Source organism: Salvelinus alpinus, chromosome 24, assembly GCF_045679555.1.
Source record: "Salvelinus alpinus chromosome 24, SLU_Salpinus.1, whole genome shotgun sequence".
NCBI classification, from domain to species: Eukaryota; Metazoa; Chordata; class Actinopteri; order Salmoniformes; family Salmonidae; genus Salvelinus; species Salvelinus alpinus.
Genome location: NC_092109.1, coordinates 7856637 through 7880941, shown reverse-complemented (window position 1 = coordinate 7880941; position 24305 = coordinate 7856637). Strand labels below are relative to the sequence as shown.

Below are 24305 nucleotides of genomic sequence, written 5' to 3'. Positions count from 1 at the left end.
GTCAGGTTGGATGGGGAGCGTCACTGCACAGCTAGTTTCAGGTCTCTCCAGAGATGTTCAATCAGGTTCAAGTCTGGGCTCTGGTTGGGCCACTCAAAGACATTCAGAGACTTGTCCCGAAGCCAGTCCTGCGTTGTCTTGGCTGTGTGCTTAGGGTCGTTGTCCTGTTGGAAGGTGAACCTTCGTACCAGTCTGAAGTTCTGAGCGGTCTGGAGCAGGATCTCTGTCAAGGATCTCTCTGTACTATGCTCCTTTCATCTAGTCTAGTCTCCCAGTTCCTGCCACTGAAAAACATCTCCACAGCATGATGCTGCCACCACCATGCTTCACCACAGGGATGGTGCCAGCTTTCCTCCAGATGTGACGCTTGGTAATGAGGCCAAAGAGTTCAATCTTGGTTTCATCAGACCAGAGTATCTTGTTTCTCATGATCGGATTCCTTTAGGTGCCTTTTGGCAAAGTCCAAGTTGGACTATAATGCGCCTTTTCTTGAGGAGTGGCTTCCGTCTGGCAACTCTACTATAAAGGCCTGATTGGTGGAGTGCAGCAGAGATGGTTGTCTTTCTGGAAGGTTCCCATCTCCACAGAGGAACTCTGGAGCTCTTTCAGAGTGACCATCGGGTTCTTGGTCACCTCCCTGACTAAGGCCCTCCTCCCCCGATTGCTCAGTTTGGCCGGGTGGCCAGCTCTAGGAAGAAGAAGGCCACTGTCTTCTTGGGGACCTTCAATGCTGTAGACATTTTTTGGTACCCTTCCCCAGATCTGTGCCTCGACACAATCCTGTCTCTGAGCTCTATGGACAATTCATTCGACCTCATGGCTTGGTTTTTGCTCTGACATGCACTGTCAACTGTGGGACCTTATACAGACAGGTGTGTGCCTTTCCAAATCATGGCCATTCAATTGTATTTACCAAAGGTGGACTCCAGTCAACTTGTAGACACATCTCAAGGTTTATCAATGGAAACAGGATGCACCTGAGCTAAATTTTCAGTCTCATAGCAAAGGGTCTGAATACTTATGCAAATAAGGTATTTCTGTTTTTTATTTTTAATACATTTGCAACATTTCAAAAAACCTGTTTTCACTTTGTCAGTGTAGGGTATTGTGTGTAGATTGATGAGGGAAACAAAATGTAATACATTTTAGAATAAAGCTTTAACATAACACAATTTGGAAAAGGGGAAGGGGTCTGAATACTTTCCGAATGCACTGTACATTTTCTACGAACCCAGTATATTTTACAATAGTTATCTTTTGTTTGTTTTTAGTCCCATCCTTCAGCTCAACTCCTCCCATCTATCTCTGAACACAATCCAGTTTTGATTTCTATTTGCCATATACAGTGGGGAGAACAAGTATTTGATACACTGCCGATTTTGCAGGGTTTTCTACTTACAAAGCATGTAGAGGTCTGTAATTTTTATTATAGGTACACTTCAACTGTGAGAGACGGTATCTAAAACAAAAATCCAGAAAATCACATTGTATGATTTTTAAGTAATTAATTTGCATTTTGATTTGCATTTTCATAACTTTTGATTGTCTTTAAAACATCCTCTATATCAAATTTCATCCAGACCGCCCAGCCAACCCGAGCCACCTACACGCCCGACCCCCACCAGTCTAGTCAATAACTCAACTTTCTCCCCAACACAACTTCCTTCCCATCTTTTTTTTAATGCCTCAAAGGAAAGGTCTGGAAAACACCTACACATTAACACACAGAAACAGTACACCCTCCATATAATTCATATCATAGGCCTAATAGTACTGTGGTGTTCTTTTTACTTGCACACAATAAAGCTGGGTTACCCCGTCCTGCCCCTGGGAGTCCACGGCCCTGCAGCGCCCCAACCCAACACACCCCTCAGCTTTAGGATCTTAGTGAAACATTCATTATTGGTTTCAGGTGTGTTAGCAGCCCAGCAGACCCCCAGGGCCAGGACTGAGCAGCCCAGCAACTAGGAATTGCCTAAATCTCCCCTGACGTGGGCATGTTTTCAATAGACTCCTTTTGCATTACAGTATTCCATATATGACATCCAGACCATATGAAAGTTGCACAGTATACCCTTAATTTCAAAACAAATCTAGTGACACTTGTAATGGGTGTCGTCGTCTGAAGAGGAAGAATCGGACCAAAGCGCAGCGTGGTAAGTGTTCATGACTTTTATTTAAACTGAACACTAGAACAAAATAACAAAGTGCAAAACGAAACCGAAACAGTCCTGTCAGGTGCAGAAAACACTAAACAGAAAATAACTACCCACAAAACATAGGTGGGAAAAAGCTACCTAAGTATGGTTCCCAATCAGAGACAACGATAGTCAGCTGTCCCTGATTGAGAACCATACCCGGCCAAAACAAAGAAATACAAAACATAGAAAAAATAACATAGAAGGCCCACCCCAAATCACACCCTGACCAAACCAAAATAGAGACACAAAAAGCTCTCTAAGGTCAGGACGTGACAATACAATACATTTCTTCTATACATTGTGGGTGGATAACCAACCTTCCAATTAATTTTGTATATATATTTTTTTATTTAACGAGGGAAAACCCGTCGAGGGTTTTCTTGGATAATATAATGTATAAATGTACACCAAGGTAATTCTTTGAAAACCCGACTGAAATGGAGATAAAACTGAGTTATTACAAAGAAAGTCTTTCAACTGTGAGTTCACCAGGTTTTCCAAAACCTTCGCCAGTACAGACAGTTCATAAATTATAGGTTACACAGTTTCTTCTGTCTCCAGTATCAACATTTCCACTCAAACAAAAACAGGGAGAAGGGAGAATCTGTAGACATGCTGAGATTAAAGAATTGAGCCAGCCTTCAAGACCCCAACATATGCAAATATGTCCCCATTTGTGCTTTACACCTCCAGCAGAATAATACAATTTCTGAGAGCATGATATTCAGTTTCACTGGCATATAGTACATTCAATGGATGGTCTTAAACTGCAGTAATTTATGTCTGAGATTATATGAACATTACTGGGCATTCTAACATATCTGTATACGTTCATCATCATCAATAGCGTCTCCCAGGTCTTCCTCACATTTTTGTTTGACATGTTTTGTGTCACCGGGAAAAACCTCCATCAACCCTTAATACAGTTTGGAAATCAACTTTAGAGGTTTGTCAGACTGCCTTAAAATAGCATCTGGCTAGTCCAGTGTTTGCTGTATAGAGAGAATAAAGTATTGTATCTGCAAAAATTCACCTCACAGACTCTTCCCTGGCTGCCTGACTCTGCTGAGACCCCCATCACCATCTGATCCTACTAAATTGAGGCATGACAAAGAATTACCTTGGTGTACATTTATACATTATATTATCCAAGAATGTAATCAATGGTTCATTAATCGAAATGACCATTATTCCCAGATCCCAGACTCTAGCTTTAATCTTAAACTGCTACTGTAGGTCTACCTATCAATTCAAGATGGAACTTTATATCATTCACTGAATATAATGCAAAATTCACTTGAGCTCCGTACACTGGTCTTCCCTGGCTTTCTGACCCTGCTGGGACCCCTGTCAGCATCTGATCCTGCTGGGACCCTTGTCACCATCTGATCCTGCTAAGACATGATGAGCATAGTGTTGTGTACTGACTGCACTAGAGGGCTGCATTCCCGCGGGAAGCCTGCAGGACATGCGGGTCTCGACAGAGATCATTGCGGCGCGACTCAAAAGTCCTCAACTGGCAGCTTCATTAAATAGTACCCGCAAAACACCAGTCTCAACGTCAACAGTGAAGAGACGACTCTGGGATGCTGGCCTTCTAGGCAGAGTTCCTCTGTCCAGTGTCTGTGTTCCTTTGCCCACCTTAATATTTTATTTTTATTGGCCCGTCTGAGATATGGCTTTTTCTTTGCAACTCTGCTTAGAAGGCCAGCATCCCGGAGTCGCCTCTTCACTGTTAACGTTGAGACTCCCATGATTACTCGGCTACGCATGCCTCTCCCTAACGTCAATATGCCTTGTCCATTGCTGTTTTGGTTAGTATTTATTGCCTTATTTCACAATAGAGCCTCTAGCCCTCCTCAATACGCCTTAGTGAACACTTTAATTCCACCTCCAACACATTCGGTGACATCACCTGGTTTAAATGATATTCCTAGAGACAATATCTCTTTCATCGTCACTCTATGCACAGGTTTACCCCCACTGTATTCACATCCTACCATACCTTTGTCTGAACATTATGCCTTGAATCTATTCTACCGTGCCCAGAAATCTGTTCCTTTTACTCTCTGTTCTGAACGTACTAGGCGTCCAGTTCTTTTAGCCTTTAGCCGTACCCTTATCCTACTCCTCCTCTGTTCCTCTGGTGATGTGGAGGTTAACCCAGGCCCTGCAGTGCCAAGCTCCACTCCCATTCCCCTGGCGCTATCATTTGTTGACTTCTGTAACCGTAACAGCTTTGGTTTCATGCATGTTAGCATTAGAAGCCTCCTCCCTAAGTTTGTTTTATTCACTGCCCTAGCACACTCTGCCAACCTGGATGTCCTAGCTGTGTCTGAATCTTGGCTCAGGAAGACTACCAAAAACCCTGAAATGTCTATCCCTAACTATAACATTTTCCGACAAGATAGAACTGCCAAAGGGGGCCGCTTGCTATAGGCCACCCTCTGCCATCAGCTGTGCCCTGGACACCATATGTTAACTGATTGCCCCCCATCTATCTTCAGAGCTCGTGCTGCTAGGTGACCTAAACTGGGACATGCTTAACACCCCGGCCATCCTACAATCTAAGCTTGATGTCCTCAATCTCACACAAATTATCAATGAACCTACCAGGTACAACCCCAAATCTATAAACACGGGCACCCTCATAGATATCATCCTAACCAACTTGCCCTCCAAATATACCTCTGCTGTTTTCAACCAAGATCTCAGCGATCACTGCCTCATTGCCTGCATCCGTAATGGGTCCGCGGTCAAACCATCACCCCTCATCACTGTCAAAGGCTCCCTAAAACACTTCAGCGAGCAGGCCTTTCTAATCGACCTGTGCCAGGTATCCTGGAAGGATATTGACCTCATCCCATCAGTAGAGGATGCCTGGTTATTCTTTAAATGTGCCTTCCTCACCATCTTAAATAAGCATGCCCCTTTCAAAAAATGTAGAACCAGGAACAGATATAGCCCTTGGTTCTCTCCAGACCTGACTGCCCTTGACCAGCACAAAAACATCCTGTGGCATTCTGCATTAGCATCGAATAGTCCCCGTGATATGCAACTTTTCAGGGAAGCTAGCTTTTTCAAGCAGAAATTTGCATCCTGTAGCACAAACTCAAAAAAGTTCTGGGACACTGTAAAGTCCATGGAGAATAAGAGCACCTCCTCCCAGCTGCCCACTGCTCTGAGGCTAGGAAACACTGTCACCACCTATAAATCCACGATAATTGAGAATTTCAATAAGCATTTTTCTACGGCTGGCCATGCTTTCCACCTGGCTACCCCTACCCCAGTCAACAGCCCTGCACTCCCCACAGCAACTCGCCCAAGCCTCCCCGATTTCTCCTTCACCCAAATCCAGATAGCTGATGTTCTGAAAGAGCTGCAAAATCTGGACCCCTACAAATCAGCCGGGCTAGACAATCTGGACCCTCTCTTTCTAAAATTATCTTCCGAAATTGTTGCAACCCCTGTTCAACCTCTCTTTTGTATCGTCTGAGATTCCCAAAGATTGGAAAGCTGCCGCGGTCATCCCCCTCTTCAAAGGGGGTGACACTCTAGACCCAAACTGCTACAGACCTATATCTATCCTACCCTGCCTTTCTAGGGTTTTCGAAAGCCAAGTTAACAAACAGATTACCGACCATTTCGAATCCCACCGTACCTTCTCCGCTATGCAATCTGGTTTCAGAGCTGGTCACAGGTGCACCTCAGCCACGCACAAGGTCCTAAACAATATCATAACCGCCATCGATAAGAGACATTACTGTGCAGCCGTATTCATCGACCTGGCCAAGGCTTTCGACTCTGCCAATCACCACATTCTTATTGGCAGACTCAACAGCCTTGGTTTCTCAAATGATTGTCTCGCCTGGTTTACCAACTACTTCTCTGATAGAGTTCAGTGTGTCAAATCGGAGGGCCTGTTGTCCGGACCTCTGGCAGTCTCTATGGGGGTGCCACACGGTTCAATCCTCGGGCCGACTCTTCTCTGTATACATCAATGATGTCGCTCTTGCTGCTGGTGATTCTCTGATCAACCTCTACGCAGACGACACCATTCTGTATACTTCTGGCCCTTCGTTGGACACTGTGTTAACTAACCTCCAGACGAGCTTCAATGCCATACAACTCTCCTTCCGTGGCCTCCAACTGCTCTTAAATGCAAGCAAAACTAAATGCATGCACTTCAACCGATCACAGCCCGCACCTGCCCGCCCGTCCAGTATCACTACTCTGGACGGCTCCTACTTAGAATATGTGGATAACTACAAATACCTAGGTGTCTGGTTAGACTGTAAACTCTCCTTCCAGACTCACATTAAGCATCTCCAATCCAAAATTAAATCTAGAATCGGCTTCCTATTTCGCAACAAAGCATCCTTCACTCATGCTGCCAAACATACCCTCGTAAAACTGACCATCCTACCGATCCTCGACTTTGGCGATGTCATTTACAAAATAGCCTCCAACACTCAAACACTCAACAAATTGGATGCAGTCTATCACAGTGCCATCCGTTTTGTTGCAATCCATCCAAAGCCCCATATACTACCCACCACTGCGACCTGTACACTCTTGTTGGTTGGCCCTCGCTTCACTCTCGACGCCAAACCCACTGGCTCCAGGTCATCTACAAGTCTCTCGTAGGTAAAGCCCCGCCTTACCTCAGTTCACTGGTCACCATAGCAGCACCCACTCGTAGCACGCGCTCCAGAAGGTATATCTCACTGGTCACCCCCAAAGCCAATTTCTCTTTTGGCCGCCTTTCCTTCCAGTTCTCTGCCGCCAATGACTGGAACGAATTGCAAAAATCACTGAAGCTGGAGACTCATATCTCCCTCACTAGCTTTAAGCACCAGCTGTCAGAGCAGCTCACAGATCACTGCACCTGTACATAGCCAGTATGTAAACAGCCCATCCAACTACCTCATCCCCATACTGTATTTATTTATTTATCTTGCTCCTTTGCACCCCAGTATCTCTACTTGCACATTCATCTTCTGCACATCGACCATTCCAGTGTTTAATTGCTATATTGTAATTACTTCACCACCATGGCCTATTTATTGCCTTAACTCCCTTATCTTACCTTATTTGCACTCACTGTATATAGACTTTTTTTTCTTCTTTTTTTTCTACTGTATTACTGACTGTATGTTTTGTTTAGTCCATGTGTAACTCTGTGTTGTTGTATATGTCGAACTGCTATGCTTTATCTTGGCCAGGTCGCAGTTGCAAATGAGAACTTGTTCTCAACTAGCCTACCTGGTTAAATAAAGGTGAAATAAAAAAAATAAAAAATTTAACTTCTGAAACGTGACAAAACAAAGGCTACAAAACATGTCCATACAAACATCTGCTGTTAGATAGCATCTAGAGTTGACCTGGCTGTGATAGCTACTCACTAGCGTAGCTTATTCATTCACCTCAGTCGAGAGTGTATGAAACATTAGCTAACGTTACATGCGGGTTGCAATACTAGCTCAGCACTGCGAATAAACACTAGTTTAGTTTTTTTTTCTGTTAAGTCAAACAACAGTTACCTTGCCAGATACATCAGTCAACTAAAGAATAGCCAGTTTCTATTCCTTTTACAAGCCGGTGAACGAGCGCAACGCGTACACTGAACTATGCTCAACTCTCCCGTGCTGGTCCAGCCAGCCTTCCAGAAGTTTTGCCTTCACACAGCCCATCAGCCCGCTCTGTGGCGTCAGAGTGGTCCTAAATCCAGTCGGATAAACACCCAAAACAGCCTACCCCACCGCTGCCTTTGATAAAACGGAGGAGGACAAAAATGCAATTTCAGAATGTGGGGGGACATGTCCTGTCCGTCCGTCCGCACCTCCCGTCCCCAGTGAAAGTTGCATTCCTGTGAAGACTACTGCCTTGGTTACAGCTAGCTAAGACAACAAAAGCAACAACCTTTGGTTTACTCATGTTAACCAACAGATCCCTGTTTCGCTGATTCTAGCCTGGAATATAAACTAAATAGTGACTGAATAGTAAAACAATAGCGAAACAGAATTATATTCAGTTTGGATTCTGGGCTACTGTTGTCCCTACATATTTTAACTTTACAGTGAAGCATATTACTAAGGCAGTTACTGGAAGGTTCCACGTTGAAAAGAGAAATCGAAGGTCGTTACACAAAGGCAAATCTGTCAACCCTTCCTTTCATTCTTCCAGCTTCCCTCCCTGCCTTGCTGTGTCTGCAATCAGACTGCATTTATAATATCTCACAACACTGCAGCAGCCCAGAACAGTCCATGCCTGTGGGGAGGGAGAGAGAGGGAGAGAGAGATATGTAATAGATTTGATTCAAGTGAAATGGGTGATATTTCTAATCAAGTGGGCATTGACATGACAAATTCACTTTGAAATGGACTATAAGGATTACACGCAGACTACTTCACATACAGTACAACATGACACTTGAGGGATAGTCATACAACCCCTTTTCATTTTCCATTGCATCTGACTTTCTCATGTCTGTTTTTTTTTATTTTTTACAGCTAACAGTATTTTCCAAGCATAAGTATTGTCTCTGAGCATAAGTTTCAAGTTGTAATGTCACAAGTACAGTGAAATGCCTTTTTTGCAAACTCAAAACCCAACAATGCAATCATCAATAACAATGTATTGCTAGATAAAAACACAGGAGAATAAGAATAGGAAATATGAAATACACAATGAAGTAAGTAAGTAAGTTTACATGTGCAGGGATACTGGAGTGATGGAGGTAGATATGTATTGGGGTAAGGTGACTAGGCAACATGATATAAGATAAACAGAGTAGCAGCAGCTTGTATGTGAGTGGGTGTGCGGGTGTGTAGAGTCAGTATAAATGTATGTGCATATTATGTGTGAGTGAACAAATTATGGAGTGTTTGTCACGATCGTCTTCTTGAGAGAGATTGGACCAAGGCGCAGCGTGTGCAAAATACATCTTCTTTTATTAAAGAAGAGAGAAAAACCAAGAAACGAACAACTATACACAAACTAACAAAATAACAAACTGACGACCGTGAAGCTATACATATAAATAGTGCTGACACAAACACTACACATAGACAATTACCCACAACCAGCTAAAGCCTATGGCTGCCTTAAATATGGCTCCCAATCAGAGACAACAATAACCAGCTGTCTCTAATTGAGAACCAATTCAGGCAACCATAGACTTTCCTAGACACCTACACTGAACACTAAACCATCTACTCTACTTAACCCCCTAAACCATACAACACCCTAGACAATACAAAAACACATACTACACCATGTCACACCCTGACCTAACTAAAATAATAATGAAAACAAAGATAACTAAGGCCAGGGTGTGACATAACCCCCCCTTAAGGTGCGAACTCCGGACGCACCAGCAATACCGGACCGTGCAGGCGTACTGGCTCCCTTGAGCACCGAGCCTGCCCAACCTTACCTGGTTGTATGCTCCCCGTCGCCTGACCAGTGCGGGGAGGTGGAATAACCCGCACCGGGCTATGTAGGCGAACCGGGGACACCATGCGTAAGGCTGGTGCCATGTAAGCCGGCCCGAGGAGACGCACTGGTGACCAGATGCGTTGGGCCGGCTTCATGACATCCAGCTCAACGCTCAATCTAGCCCGGCCGATACGTGGAGCTGGAATGTACCGAACCGGGCTATGCACGCGTACAGGAGACACCATGCGCTCTACTGCGTAACACGGTGTCTGCCCGTACTCTCGCTCTCCACGGTAAGTACAGGGAGTAGGCGCAGGTCTCCTACCTGACTTCGCCACACTCCCTTTAAGGCCCCCCCCAAGAAATTTTTGGGTTGTACTCACGGGCTTCCAGCCTTGCTTCCGTGCTGCCTCCTCATATCGCCTCCTCTCGGCTTTAGCTGCCTCCAGCTCTTCAAGAGGGAGGTGATATTCTCCCGGTTGTGCCCAAGGTCCCTTACCATCCAGTATCTCCTCCCATGTCCATGAATCCTGTGTAGGTGGGTCCTGTTGCCGCTTGACACGCCGCTTGGTCCTAGATTGGTGGGTAATTCTGTCACGATCGTTTTCTTGAGAGAGATTGGACCAAGGTGCAGCGTGTGCAAAATACATCTTCTTTTATTAAAGAAGAGAGAAAAACCAAGAAACGAACAACTATACACAAACTAACAAAATAACAAACTAACGACCGTGAAGCTATACATATAAATAGTGCTGACACAAACACTACACATAGACAATTACCCACAACCAGCTAAAGCCTATGGCTGCCTTAAATATGGCTCCCAATCAGAGACAACAATAACCAGCTGTCTCTAATTGAGAACCAATTCAGGCAACCATAGACTTTCCTAGACACCTACACTGAACACTAAACCATCTACTCTACTTAACCCCCTAAACCATACAACACCCTAGACCAGGGGTGTCAAACTCATTCCACGGAGGGCCTAGTGTCTGCAGGTTTTTGGTTTTTCCTTTCAATAAAGCCCTAGACAACCAGGTGTGGGGAGTTCCTAACCAATTAGTGATGTTAATTCATCAATCAAGTACAAGGGAGGAGCGAAAACCCGCAGACACTCGGCCCCCCGTGGAATGAGTTTGACACCTGTGCCCTAGACAATACAAAAACACATACTACACCATGTCACACCCTGACCTAACTAAAATAATAATGAAAACAAAGATAACTAAGGCCAGGGTGTGACAGTGTTTGTGTGTGTGTTGGAGTGAAAGTGTGTGTGTAGGGCCCTGTGAGTGTGTATAAAGACAGTGCAAAGATAAAAGGTCAATATAAATACAAGGTAAACTCAGTCCATGTAGCTATTTTGTTAGCTATTTATCAGCCGTATTGCTTGGGGATAGAAGCTGTTCAAGAGCCTGTTGGTGTCAGACTTGATGCACTGGTACCTTTTGCCGTGCAGCAGCAGAGAAAATAGTCTATGACTTGTGGTTGGAGTATGACGATTTCCCGGGCCTTCTTTTCACACCACCTGATATAGAGGTCCTGAATGGCAGAGAGCTCAGCCCCAGTGATGTACTAGGCTGTCCACACAACCCTCTGTAGCGCCATGCGATCGAGGGCGGTGCTATTGCCATACCAAGCAGTGATGCAACCAGTCAATATACTCTCAAGGTACAGCTGTAGAAACTTTTCAGGATTTGAGGGCCCATGCCAAACTTTTTCAAGTCTTCTTCATGACTGTGCGTGTGTGTTTTGACCATTTTAAGTCTTAAGTGACATCGAGGAACTTGAAGCTGTCTACCTGTTCCACTGCCGCCCCTTCAATGTGGATGGGGGCGTGCTCGTCCCCCCCATTTCCTATAGTCCACGGTCAGCTCCTTGGTCTTGCTGACGTTGAGGGAGAGGTTGTTGCTCCGGCACCACACTGACCTCATCCCTGTAGGCTGACTCATCGTTGCCGGTGATCAGGCCTACCACCTTCATGTCGTCAGCGAACTTGATAATGGTTTTGGAGTCGTGCATGGCCACACAGTGGTGGGTGAACAGTGGGTGCCCCTGTGTTAAGGGTCAACGTGGCGGAGTTGATGTTGCCTATCCTCACCACCTGGGGTCAGCCCTTCAGGAGTACCAGGATCCAGTTGCAGAGGGAGGTGTTCAGACCCAGAGTCCAAAGCTTGGTGACGAGCTTGGAGGGGACAATGGTGTTGAACGCTGGGCTGTAGTCAATGAACAGCATTCTCACATAGGTGTTCCTCTTATCTAGATGGGTGAGGGCGGTGTGGAGAGCAATAGAGATTGCTATGGATCTGTTGTGGCGGTATGCAAATTGGAGTGGGTCTAGGGTGGCTGGAATGGAGGAGTTAATGTGTGCCATAACCAGCCTCTCAAAGTACTTGATTACAGAAGTGAGTGCTACAGGGTGGTATTCAATGTGGCATGAAGCCTTAGAGTTCTTAGGAACAGGAATGATTGTGGCCATCTTAAAACGTGGGGATTACAGACTAGGACAAGGAGAGGTTGAAAATTGCCATGAATATGCCTGCCAGCTGTTTTGCGCATGCTCTGAGAATGCGCCCTGGAATACTGTCGGGCCTTGCGGGTGTTGACCTGATTAAAGACCCTTCTCACGTCAAGAGCGAGATCACACAATCCTCTGGGTCGGTGATGGCCCGGCTCAACATTGTTTTTGTCAAAATTTAAATGCATTTAGTTTGTCTGGTAGAGAGGCATTGTTGGGCAGATCACATTTGGGTCTTCCTTGCAATCCGTAATGGATTGTAGCCCCTGCCACATGCTTCGGGCGTCGGAGCCTGCGTAATATGATTCCACCTTTTTCCTATATTGTCCTTTTGCTAGTTTGCCTCTGCAGAAGTCATAGTGGGCCTTCTTGTATTTATTCCTGTTTTTGGCGGTAGCATAAACTACGATTGCAAAAGAGATTCATGTCACAATTGCACTGAAACTCCAATGAAACATGTCTTTCTGACATGTTTGATACCTTTTTTCTGCCTAGGTTTGCCAAATGATCTCAGACACAGCCAGACACAAGCTGCTGGTGCTTTCAGGACAATGCTTTGAAAACACAGGAGAGCTGATACTGCAGTCCGGCTCATTCTCTTTCTTCAACTTCATAGATTTATTCACAGACCCCGAGGTGAGTCAAATTGAGCAAATGGTTTGCTAAACAATTACTATACAATTATAATTCAATCAATACATCAGATACAATACATTTGTCGTCTGTTATCTGTCATAATTGTGTTAATAAATATATTCTGTTTGATCAAACAGTCATGATTTTTATCTCAAGTCTCCAAATATCTCTCTCTTCCCCAGATTGGTGAATTGCTCATCACTATTCACCCAGCAAACAAAGCAAGCCTAACCCTCTACTGTCCTGAGCAAGGCGACTGGAAAAATTCAAACCTGGACAAACACAACCTACAAGATTTCATCAACATGAAGCTCAACTCACCCTTGATACTCCCAGAGATGGAAGGTCTCTCAGAGTTCACAGAATACCTGTCGGAGTCAGTAGAAATCCCATCGCCATTTGACATGTTGGAGCCACCAACCTCTGGCGGTTTCCTGAAGCTCTCAAAACCATGCTGCTACATTTTCCCCGGCGGCCGCGGCGACTCGGCCCTCTTTGCGGTGAACGGGTTCAACATGCTTATCAACGGGGGCTCCGACCGTAAGTCCTGCTTCTGGAAGCTGGTGAGACACCTAGACCGGGTAGACTCCATCCTCCTGACCCACATCGGGGATGACAACCTGCCTGGCATCAACAGCATGCTCCAGAGGAAGATGGCTGAGCTGGAGGAAGAGCAGTCCCATGGATCCCAAGCTACCGGCGACTGGGTGAAGAATCTCATATCCCCAGACATTGGGGTTGTGTTCTTGAACATCCCTGAGAATCTAGGGAAGCCTGCTGAACCCAACTTCAGGGTGAGGAGAAACATTGAAGAGGTCTCACAAACTCTCCATTACCTGAGCAAGCTGAATCTGAGGCCCGAGCCTCTGCAGAGGCCGGTCGGGAACACTATCGAACCCATCATTCTGTTTCAGAAGATGGGCGTGGGGAAGCTTGAGATGTATGTGCTTAACCCATCAAAGACCAGCAAGGACCTGCAGCAGTTTATGAAGCAGTGGACAGGTAGTGAGAAAGACAAAGCCTCTGTTCTTCTGCCCAATGGAAAAGAATCAGAGCTCCCAATCTCTTACATGACCTCAATATCTTCATTGATCGTGTGGCACCCGTCAAACCCTTCAGAGAAGATAGTGCGAGTTCTTTTCCCTGGAAATGCCACTCAGTATCACATTCTTGAAGGTTTGGAAAAACTAAAACACTTGGACTTCTTGAAGCAGCCAGTTGTCACTCAGAAAGAGCTATCTTCTAACTTGGCTCCAGCCTTGAAGCAGGCAAAGTTGAAACATAAAACTGACAGCAAGGAGAGTCTGAAGTCAGTCTCAAGGCCATCACCGAGCAAAAGTTTCAAGAAGGAGTCAAAGGAGGAAGCTCCAGAGAAGGCAAAGACAGACGCAGAATCAGCTCGAGAAAAGAGCCAAAAACTTGAGAAAAAAGAGAAAGCTTTGGTGAAAAAGGAAAAAGCGAAGGCACCGGAAAAAGAAGTGAAGGCTAAAGCAGAGCCGACACCTGAAACTCCAGAAAAGAAGAAGCCTGAAATGAAACCAAAAGCTCTTAAGGAGAAGATTATCAAGAAAGAACCCAGGAAGTCTGTAGAAAAGAAAAACGATGAAAAGGAGGTAAAGAAAGAAGTAGCGAAGGAAGATGAGAAGCTAACATCTAAAAAGGAGGAAACACCGAAAAAGGAACAGAAGCAAGAAACACCCAAAAAGGAACAGAAGGTAAACAAAGAAGAGGTAAAGAAAGACATTTTAAAGAAAGACAAAGATTTCAGGAGAGATTCCCCAATGAAGGTAAGGAAGGAAGAGAAAAAGGAGCAAAAGAAAGAAGATCTAAAGAAAGACATAAAGAAGCCATCCAAGGATGTAAAAAATGCTTCATCTGCATTAGGTGAAGGGAAAAAACTTGCACCAAAACCAAAACCTCTGAAAAAAGATGACACTACAAAGAAAGACTTTGGAAGCCCTTTTAAGTCCAAGGGAAAACCAACAGTCATCAAGAAGGACACCAAAACCACGGATGCTAAATCTGCTGCTGCAGGAGCTGCAGCTGTCACAGCAGGAGTGGTAGCTGCCGCCACTTGTGCTGCGGAGGTCGTTGAGACAGAAAGAGCCATGATGTCTTCTCCAGAGGACCTCACCAAGGACTTTGAGGAGCTCAAAGAAGAGGAGATCGTTCAGGAGGAAGAGCCGGTGGTGGTCCACAGAGAGGCCCTCCTGCACTCTAAGGAGTCTCCTGAAGCAGAAGAGTCTCTGGATGAGGGGATCACAACCACTGAGCATGAAGGAGAAAGCAGGGAGACCCCAGAGGAACAGGAGCATAAAGGCAAGTTGAGTGGCAGCGGCAGTGAGAAGTTTGAAGATGAGGGAACTGGGCTAGATTATGAAAATAAGGGAGAGACAGAAGAGGTCCATGAGCCAATGAGAAGGGAAATGGACAAGCATATACATGCTGAGGATAGTGAAGACAAGGACTCTGAGGACGAGGGTGCGGATGCGGATGCAGACCAATATGTAAGAGATCATAACAGAAATGAAAGAGAAGTACAGAAGCTGGGTCTGTCTGTGACACACCTTCACATAACGTCTGAGCCTCTCTCTCCGGCTGCATCTATTCATGATGAGACCCTTCCAGCTGGCTCCGACGACGAAGTAGCCTCAGATGATGAGAACCGAGACGAGGCATACACTGCTACATCTGGCCACACCCAGTCAACTATTGAGATCTCCAGTGTGCCTACTCCAATGGATGAAATGTCCACTCCAAGGGACATTATGAGTGACGAAACCACTAACGATGAGACAGAGGACTCTCCCTCTCAGGACCTTGCCAGGTTTGGAGGAACCACGTTAGGAGACTTTGAGAGGAAGAGGCTGTCTCCGCTACACGACGGCCCAGAGTCAGACCATTCAAAGAGTAATGCCACTGAAGGCAGGGACTACCACGCTTCTGCATCCACAATATCTCCACCATCGTCACTGGAAGAGGACAAAGAGGAAGGATTCAAGTCAGACAAATTTGGTCTTGATTCAGCAAGACTCTCCACTACTTCTCCTCTCATACGCTCCCCTTCAGCTCCCAAAGGAACCTTTGACTCATACCCCTCTGGATTCGCTGTACCAATTGAACTGTGCACAACGCTTTCAGGATCATCAAAGGCAGCAGCAGGGTCTTCCACCAGCCCAGATGACAAGACATTGGAAGGAACCACCTCACCTCATTCCTCCGGTCACACACCTTACTTTCAGTCTCCTGTGGATGAGAAGTCTGGCTCTATACCACCTGCAAATGACCATGGTCCTGTAATCGTAGAGGTTACGGGTGACAAAGAGGATTCCATCAGGGTCAGCCCCATGGATGACCCAATTCCAGACCACACCTCACCTGTAGAGAAGGTGCTCTCCCCAATGAAGAGCCCACCACCAGTAAGAGGAAAGACACACTTTGATTTAGATCAAATGTTAACAATACACTTGAGTCAAGATGAGAGGAAAAATGGAGCTAGCGACAGTAACTCAGTCTCATCCACAAACCCCTTCGCAGGTTTCAAAGAGGAGAGTAAAATGTCGATCTCAGAGGGAACCACGTCAGATAAATCGGGCAGCCCTGTTGATGAGGCTGTAGCAGAGGACACTTTTTCACACATCGCCTCGGCTTCCACCACCTCACTGGCCACCAGCTCATTCCCAGAGCCTACAACAGATGACGTTTCCCCTGCTCTCCACGCTGAAGCCGGCTCCCCTCAATCAACGGAGGTGGAGGACTCCTTGTCTGTCTCTGTGGTTCAGACTCCAACCCCCTTCCAGGAGGCAGAGATCTCTCCCAAGGGGGACAGCCCCAGGCCCATGTCAATCTCTCCAGACATCTCACCAAAGACTGCCAAATCAAAGACACCAGTACAGGAGCCCAAATCCCCGGAACATTCGACCATGTCATTTGGTCAGGAGTCCCCTGACCACTCATTAGCCCTGGACTTCAACAAACAGTCTCCGGAGCACACCTGTGCAGGCAGCTTGCGCGCCACGGAGAATGGGCCGACAGAGGTGGACTACAGCCCGTCAGAGGACAATGATTTGAGACCCGCTGAGCAGCGCCCACCCACTATGGACAAGCCTATGCTCTTCAAAGACAATGACTCAAGTCACGCCACCTCTGTGTCCCCTTCAGATGCTTCCCAATCCACCCCCTCGAGCACTACACCTTGTCAGATGAGGGAAATGTCACCTGTCTTAGCCCAGCAGATGGACAAATCCCCTGCCATCCCCTCTCCATCCTCCTATTCTTGCTTCACACAGAAAACAGAGATGTCTCTGGGAGCAGAAACTAATCCCTTCAAATGTGGAGATTCCAAATCCCCTGTCAGTCCCAAGGTTCCCTCCCCATCCTACCTTCCACTCTCCTCAAACCTCTCTGACTATCAGAAGTGTGCAGGTGGCTCCAAGGACCCAGACTCCTCCAAGAAGAGCCCTTCTTCTGGTTCCAGAACAGATGTTGACCTATGCTTGGTGACTTCCTGTGAGTACCGACACCCTAAGACAGAGCTGTCCCCCTCCTTCATAAACCCCAGTCCCCTGGAGTACTTCATGAATGAGGAGAACCCTCTGGAGAAAGAGAAGCCCCTGGCTAAGTCAGATGGAGGGCCTCCACCCCCCAGCAGTAAACTACACGCTAAGCAATGTGAAGAGACTCCACCAACCTCCATCAGTGAATCTGCTCCATCCCAGACAGATTCGGATGTTCCCCCTGGGACTGAGGAGTGCCCTTCAATTACCGCAGATGCAAACATAGACTCTGAGGATGATTCTGAGACACTTCCCACTGACAGAACCCTAACGTACAGACACGCAGATCCTCCTCCCGTGGCCCCCAGGGACTCTGCTCCGTCTCCAGCCCACCCAGATGTCACCATGGTAGATCCGGAGGCCGACATGCCCCCCGCTGACGACAACAACCAGACCAAGGACAAGGACTCAAAGGCAGAGGGAGCTGAGAAAGCTAAGAAGAAGAAGCTCACCAAGACCAAGTCCTCCTCTCCGGCCAGAAAGACTGGGCTCTCAAAAGTAAAGGATTCAAAAGGAATAGCCTCTCCCAAAAAGAGTGCAGGAGAAGGGAAAGATGCCAAAAATGCAACCAATACCTCTGCGTCAAGGGGTGTGAAAAATGCCACATCAGGTAAGACCTGGTACTCATCACTCAATCTTTTCATACTTGGCCATGTGTCTAGATCCTTTGCTTCGTTTTCTGATCAAATAAGTTGAACGTTTAAGCTCTATTTGCCTCGGTATAGTTTCACATTTCTTTCCTCCGTGATGTACGTCGATTTTCTAACATCTCTGTCTCAGGTTCAGGTAGTGGAAAGGCAGCAGCGGCAATGCCCGTACCCAACTGCCCTCCCACGTACATGGACCTGGTTTACATCCCAAACCACTGCAGCGCCAAGAATGTGGATGCAGAGTTCTTCAAATGGGTCAGGTCCTCCTACTATGTAGTCAGTGGCAATGACCAGATGGCCCAGGAGCCCAGCAAAGCTGTCCTGGACTCACTGTTGGAGGGCAAAGCCACGTGGGGAAACAACATGCAGGTACAGGGAGACAGTCAAAATTTAGCGGAATAACTGTGTTATAATGCCATTGTATCAGAAAGATAGATAGGTGCCATAGAGACAATAGACAAGACTTAAAAAGTGTACATAGAGAAAAAAATATATCTATATATTTGCTTTTACGAGCAGAACAACACAAAGCTCTGAGTTTTGGAAAAAATAGTATGCAAACCCTAACCTCTTTTCCCTGTTGGCAGGTGACCCTGATCCCGACTCATGACTCAGAGGTGATGAGGGAGTGGTACCAGGAGACTCACGAGAAGCAGCAGGACCTGAACATCATGGTGCTGGCCTCCAGCTCCACCGTGGTCATGCAGGACGAGTCCTTCCCCGCCTGCAAGATAGAGCTGTGAACCTGATCCTGGGCCTCGTTCCGTTCCAAATGATGCTTCTCTTGTTCCCTTCCTTTCTCCCTTCACTGGAGTGCGCACTCGATTGACGTTCCAAGATGCACTTTCAGAGTGAGGGGACTGATGGAGGGAAGGGGTCGTAGTCATTTAGATTGGAACAACCCTCTGGACTCTCCTGATCAAAGGATCTAGTAACCAAGAGATCTAGTGATCAAGTGGATCATGTTGTTAGTGGTATCTTTGAGTTGGGGTGAGGGATGACGTAGACATAGGGTAAAATAATGTAAACACGTAATTTAAACAAAGGCTCTTTGCCAACATTCATGAAAAAGACGTAGCTTACATTACAATTACGTTTGAGTTTGAAATGACAACCGCAAATGTAATTGTCCACAATACTCAAACAAACTATCTCACACAAGTTAACATCAGCTTTGTGGATCACTTTGAAAAAGGAATGATGTTATAATAATATCTGGTATGCATGAAATATATGACCTAAACCAGTATGGAGAACACGAAAAGAAGGTCCCATCGTATATATTGGTGCTCTTGACGTAGATTTATTTATTCAGAAAACTCTCTTTCCCATGAGCACCAATTATATATGTATCAAGTAACATATAGATAGAAAAAAATCTATGAGAATATACTTGTTCACACTGGGGAGAAAATAGGTCTGACAATAATAAAAAATTGATATGATGAAGGTTAGGACTACAAATTGAAAAGTTAAAGATTCTTCTGGTACATGCTGACAACTTAGATATTGGGTGAGATAGTTGAATAGGTCATCAAACAGTCTCAATCCACTGATTTACGTCTCTGTCCATAAAAATAACTAATATATAAGATTGATTAAACCCAGCTGCATACACCAAAGGATCGAGGAGAACTCATTTAAGTTATTGCCTTAGGAAGTGAATTGAATGTAAAAGACTGATGCACTGAGGACAAATAAAAGGTAGCATAAACTTAAAATAAAACGAGTCTGTCCCCAACTATCAGATAATCTCTGTATAGAGCTAGTTTCGTTTGACACTGCAGTGATGGAGTATGAAGAAATACATAGAGCAAGTTAAAGTTCAACTGCACTGAGGGGCCTGTGGATCATGTTAACTGTCTTATTCCATTGCGACTATTTTATGAACAATACAATTCTAGTCAAGATGTATCCATTCGTTGTAATTCTGTTTGCACAAAATATTGTTGATTTTTTTGCCCATTAGTTAATAATGGGCACCATGATTTTAAACATTTTATCTCAGTGTTTTTAAGAGTTGTTATTTATTTATTTTAAACTTATAAAATGCAGTATAAAAATAATGACCTTCTTGCAGGAGAATTGTTTAATGCAATGTCAAAACGTGCATTACAAATAAGTAGAACTTGTTGGCCAAATGTCAAATATGTTTCTTGACCAATTTAATTTGAAAAGCACCGTTTCAAAATAATATCTGTAACATTCAGAAAGATTCAGAAATTGTCTGGTAACGTTTGTGTTGTACTGATTTCAATAGTACTCTATGTACTGTACTCTCCCGCTCAGTCCGTCCTGCAGCCTTTTGTGTCAACCACAAATGGAGCCCTAGTGACTGCTTGAATGTGCCACGATATGTTCAGGCTTGTGAAGCTAAATACTTTCCTAAGCTTAGAATTTTTGTATTATTTCTTTTTTAAACACTGTACTATAATTATATATAGCTTTGTGGCAGGGTGACTGGTCGAATGAAATGTGCATGAGTAATGTAAAATATACCAAGTCTTTTTTTCTCTTTTTAAGGATGGGGAAATCTGCCAAAAGAACAATGGAAGGTTGTGCTAATTAATATAAGACATACCCCGCTGGGGACAGACGTCAGTTCAACATCTAGTTTGGATTTACACTTGGATTAGTTGTCAAACTATTGTGAATTCAACATGAAATCAACGAAAAGTGTTGACGAGTGATTAGATTTAGATTAACAGTTGGGTGTAAAAAATAGTAAATCCCCTCACGTTGATGACTTTTTGCAAATCCAATCAGTTTTTCACGTTGATTCAACGTCATCACATTGAATTACATTTTTGAAATGTTGTGGAAACAATGTTGATTCAACTAGTTTTTGCCCAGTGGGAGGTACATTAATAGCTGGTTGTCTTTGGGGTGTTGCCAGCTACGCCATTATGGCATGGAGTGAAAAGCGAAATGAGCGGCCCCATCCTCTGACTAGGTTGGCCGTTTTAAGGTCTTTAAATCCGCTCCATCATAGTCCATGGGCCTGTAGCTACTCAAAGAGGATGTGTAGAACCTCGGGCCAACCACAGGTCTGTCGAAAAAAGTGGTCAGATGCCTTGTGATGGAATATGGCAGTACCTCTGCCAAAATCGCTACGAGTCAGGTAAAGCGCTGTATAGATAAGCCTTGAGAAGAGTAGAACACGGGGGAGAGTGACTGTTTTGGGTATGAGTTCCAGGTGTGAAAGACAAAAAAACGAGACACTTTAAAAGCCAGGACAAATAATAACTAACGCGAAGCCATGAACAGAACAATAGAAAACACTAATGTTCAAACTCCAACTGCACACATCAACCACAAATGACCGTGCCTATTTGGAGACCATGAACATACAACCATCCTTTACACAGAACAAACGGTCACTGTTAGGTGAAAACTCACAACGTAGACAAAATATTACAGTCAACCAACCAGAGGCAGGGACTTAGTTACTGTCTCCATGGCAACACAATTATCCAGTTGTCCTGTACAGCTCTGCAACAGGAACCTTTAACCATAAGCATGACCATTCTGCCGTTCAACTACAAACTATAGTGACCGACCACACACACACCACTCTTTCTTGACCTTTCCTCACGCTACTACTTTATTGTATTCCTTGCTTTCTATAATCTCTGTAATCTCTCTCTTTCTATCTCTCTTTTGGATGATTGTTAATACTGTCTGCAGCTGTGTGATATAAAATTGTCTCGTGATCTCTGCATCCTCCCTCTCGTTTTCCAAACTCATACCTAATGTAGCGGTTAGTTTCAAGTGAAAGTATTACTTAGTGCTTTTCTGATATTTGCGTGCAGTATCTCCTCTCCCCTCCTATAGGACATTTGATGTAAAGGGAACTACCATTAAAAAGGAAACCTAGAAAAAGAGCCAGAATAAACTCATGTTGTGGAAAATCATGAATGTGTGTCTTGGTGTCCTTCTTTCCTGAATGAATGTACAATATCAGTCAAAAGTTTGGACACACCTACTCCTTCAGGGGTTTTTCTTGATTTTTACTCATTTCTACATTGTAGAATAATAGTGAGGAACAGAGAGAAGGGAGGAGAGATTGAAGGGAGAGAGACGGAGATGAGGGAGGAGAGATTGAAGGCCCAGGAAGTCAACCTGTTTGTCACGCTGGTTATAACCACTGGGATGGATAGGGGTGCTAGTCTAGTCTCGGCTGCAGCCCGCCTTGAGACACACATTGTCCCATGAGGAACATGTTGTGCAGAGTTTTAGGCAATAAGGGTGTGAGAAGCATGATAATGTAATAATTTAACTAACAGCTGAAAATGTAAACAAAACTGAAAAAGGTAAAACAAGCCATCAACAATCAATATTATTGAAACTGATGGAACAAATAATCAACGAACCGTTATGATAAACTAGACTATGGGCATTGCACTTGCAGGTGGTCTATAGACTTTTTAAGGTGACCTTTCCCATGGCAGCATCATTACCAGCAGCACGTTAGCATGTGTCTGACTGTTTGGGCCACAAGAACACATGTTAAGTTTGGAACAGGTTGGAACAGAGGCCTAATGAGCTCGTTACAGGGGGAGATTAACACTGTAACCCCTCCAGATTGACACACGCACGCACTCACAAGAACACACACACACACACACACTTGTAACTCCTCCAGATGACATGAATTACTCATAAATGCTGATGGGGAATTCCCCTAATTAACTGTGTCCAGCCCTGTAGCCATATGGGGTCATTCTGAGTGCAGACATTGTCACTTGCTAACTATTCTGAAAAATAAAATGCAACAAGCAACAATTTCAAAGATTTGGCTAAGTTACAGTTCATATAAGGAAATCAGTCAACTGAAATAAATAAATTAGTCCCTAATCTATGGATTTCAAATGACTGGGCAGATGGGCAGCCATGGGTGGGCCTGGGAGGGCGTAGGCCCACCCACTTGGGAGCCAGGCTCAGCCAATCAGAATGAGTTTTCCCCCCACAATAGGGCTTTATTACAGACAGAAATACTCCTCAGCCCCTCCCCCCATTGATGATCCTACAGGTGAAGAAGCCGGATGTGGAGGTCCTGGGCTGGCGTGATTACATGTGGTCTGCGGTTGTGAGTCCGGTTGGACGTACTGCCAAATTCTCTAAAACAACGTTGGTGGCCGCTTATAGTAGAGAAATTAGCATAGAATTCTCTGGCAACAGCTTTGGTGGACATTCCTACAGTCAGCATGCCAATTGCACGCTCCCTCAAAACTTGATACATCTTTGGCATTGTGTTGTGTGACAAAACTATACATTTTAGAGTGGCCTTTTATTGTTCCCCGCACAAGGTGCACCTGTGTAATGATCATGCTGTTTAATCAGCTTCTTGATATGCCACACCTGTCAGGTGGATGGATTATCTTGACAAAAGATGAAATGCTCACTAACAGGGATGTAATCAGAGAGCGAGTGAGAGAGAGCGACTTGGTGGCCCATGCCAACCGTTTCAACCGGAACATTTATTTATTAACGATGATGGCACAGGCCCACCCCGGGGCACTTTCCAGCACCCAGACGAAGAGCACACAGGGATAAATCAAAGAACAGTCAGTCGTTAGTGGAATAACTTGGCAGAGAGTCAGAGGAAAAAGTCTGGGTTTCAAACTAGACCCGTTGTATAAGCTATGTGACTAGGTCACCTGGTTGTGTCTGTCCACTTTAAAAGCCAGGACAAACCTGCAGTATGTCTGAATGACTGTAACTGATGTTTGCATTTAAGATAATTATTATTCTCTAAATTGAAGACAGAATATTAAATGAGATCAAGAAATTTAAATGCAAAAAGTCTTTCAAACCATCAGGTAGAATGAGTGGCATAAGATCAGAGCTTTTTCAAGGTGTAGGAGGCCTTACAAAAAGTACATACTGTATCAGAGACAGACTCCACAATGTCACAGATAATCCAGCAAGGGATGTAAACCAGCCAGGATGTGGGAGGAGAGGACTAGCAACACAGAGGATGGGGCTGTCAGAGTGTCAGAAGAATGTGTCTAGTCAAGGACATTCACCAAGGCCACACTGTCTATTAATGTGTGTGTGGGAGAGAGAAGGAGAGTTCGATAAAGAGACAGACAGAAAGAAAGGGAGAGAGGGAGACAGATATAAAGGGAGAGAGCCAGACAGACAGAGAGAGAGAGGAAGAGAGAGAGATGCAGAGAGAGAGAGGGAGAGACCGACTGATAACACAGTGTTCTTGAATTCTTTCTTATGTCATTCTCGTTGGCACCAAATGTTTAAAAAGTTTTAATAGGGGATAGAATGCGATCAGACGATCAGATAA

General features: G+C 44.9%; 1 protein-coding gene across 1 annotated transcript in view; it reads left to right on the top strand.

The window, feature by feature from the left end:
• The window catches only part of LOC139552073 (microtubule-associated protein 1B-like), a 52119-nt gene extending 30197 nt beyond the window's left edge, over positions 1-21922 (top strand). The window contains exons 4-7 of the mRNA XM_071363470.1: positions 12658-12798; positions 12981-17964; positions 18135-18373; positions 18592-21922. Of these exons, the coding sequence (XP_071219571.1) occupies positions 12658-12798; positions 12981-17964; positions 18135-18373; positions 18592-18747 (5520 nt within the window). The 3' untranslated portion in view covers positions 18748-21922. The remainder of the gene's footprint in view (positions 1-12657; positions 12799-12980; positions 17965-18134; positions 18374-18591) is intronic.
• The last annotated feature ends 2383 nt before the right edge of the window (positions 21923-24305 follow it).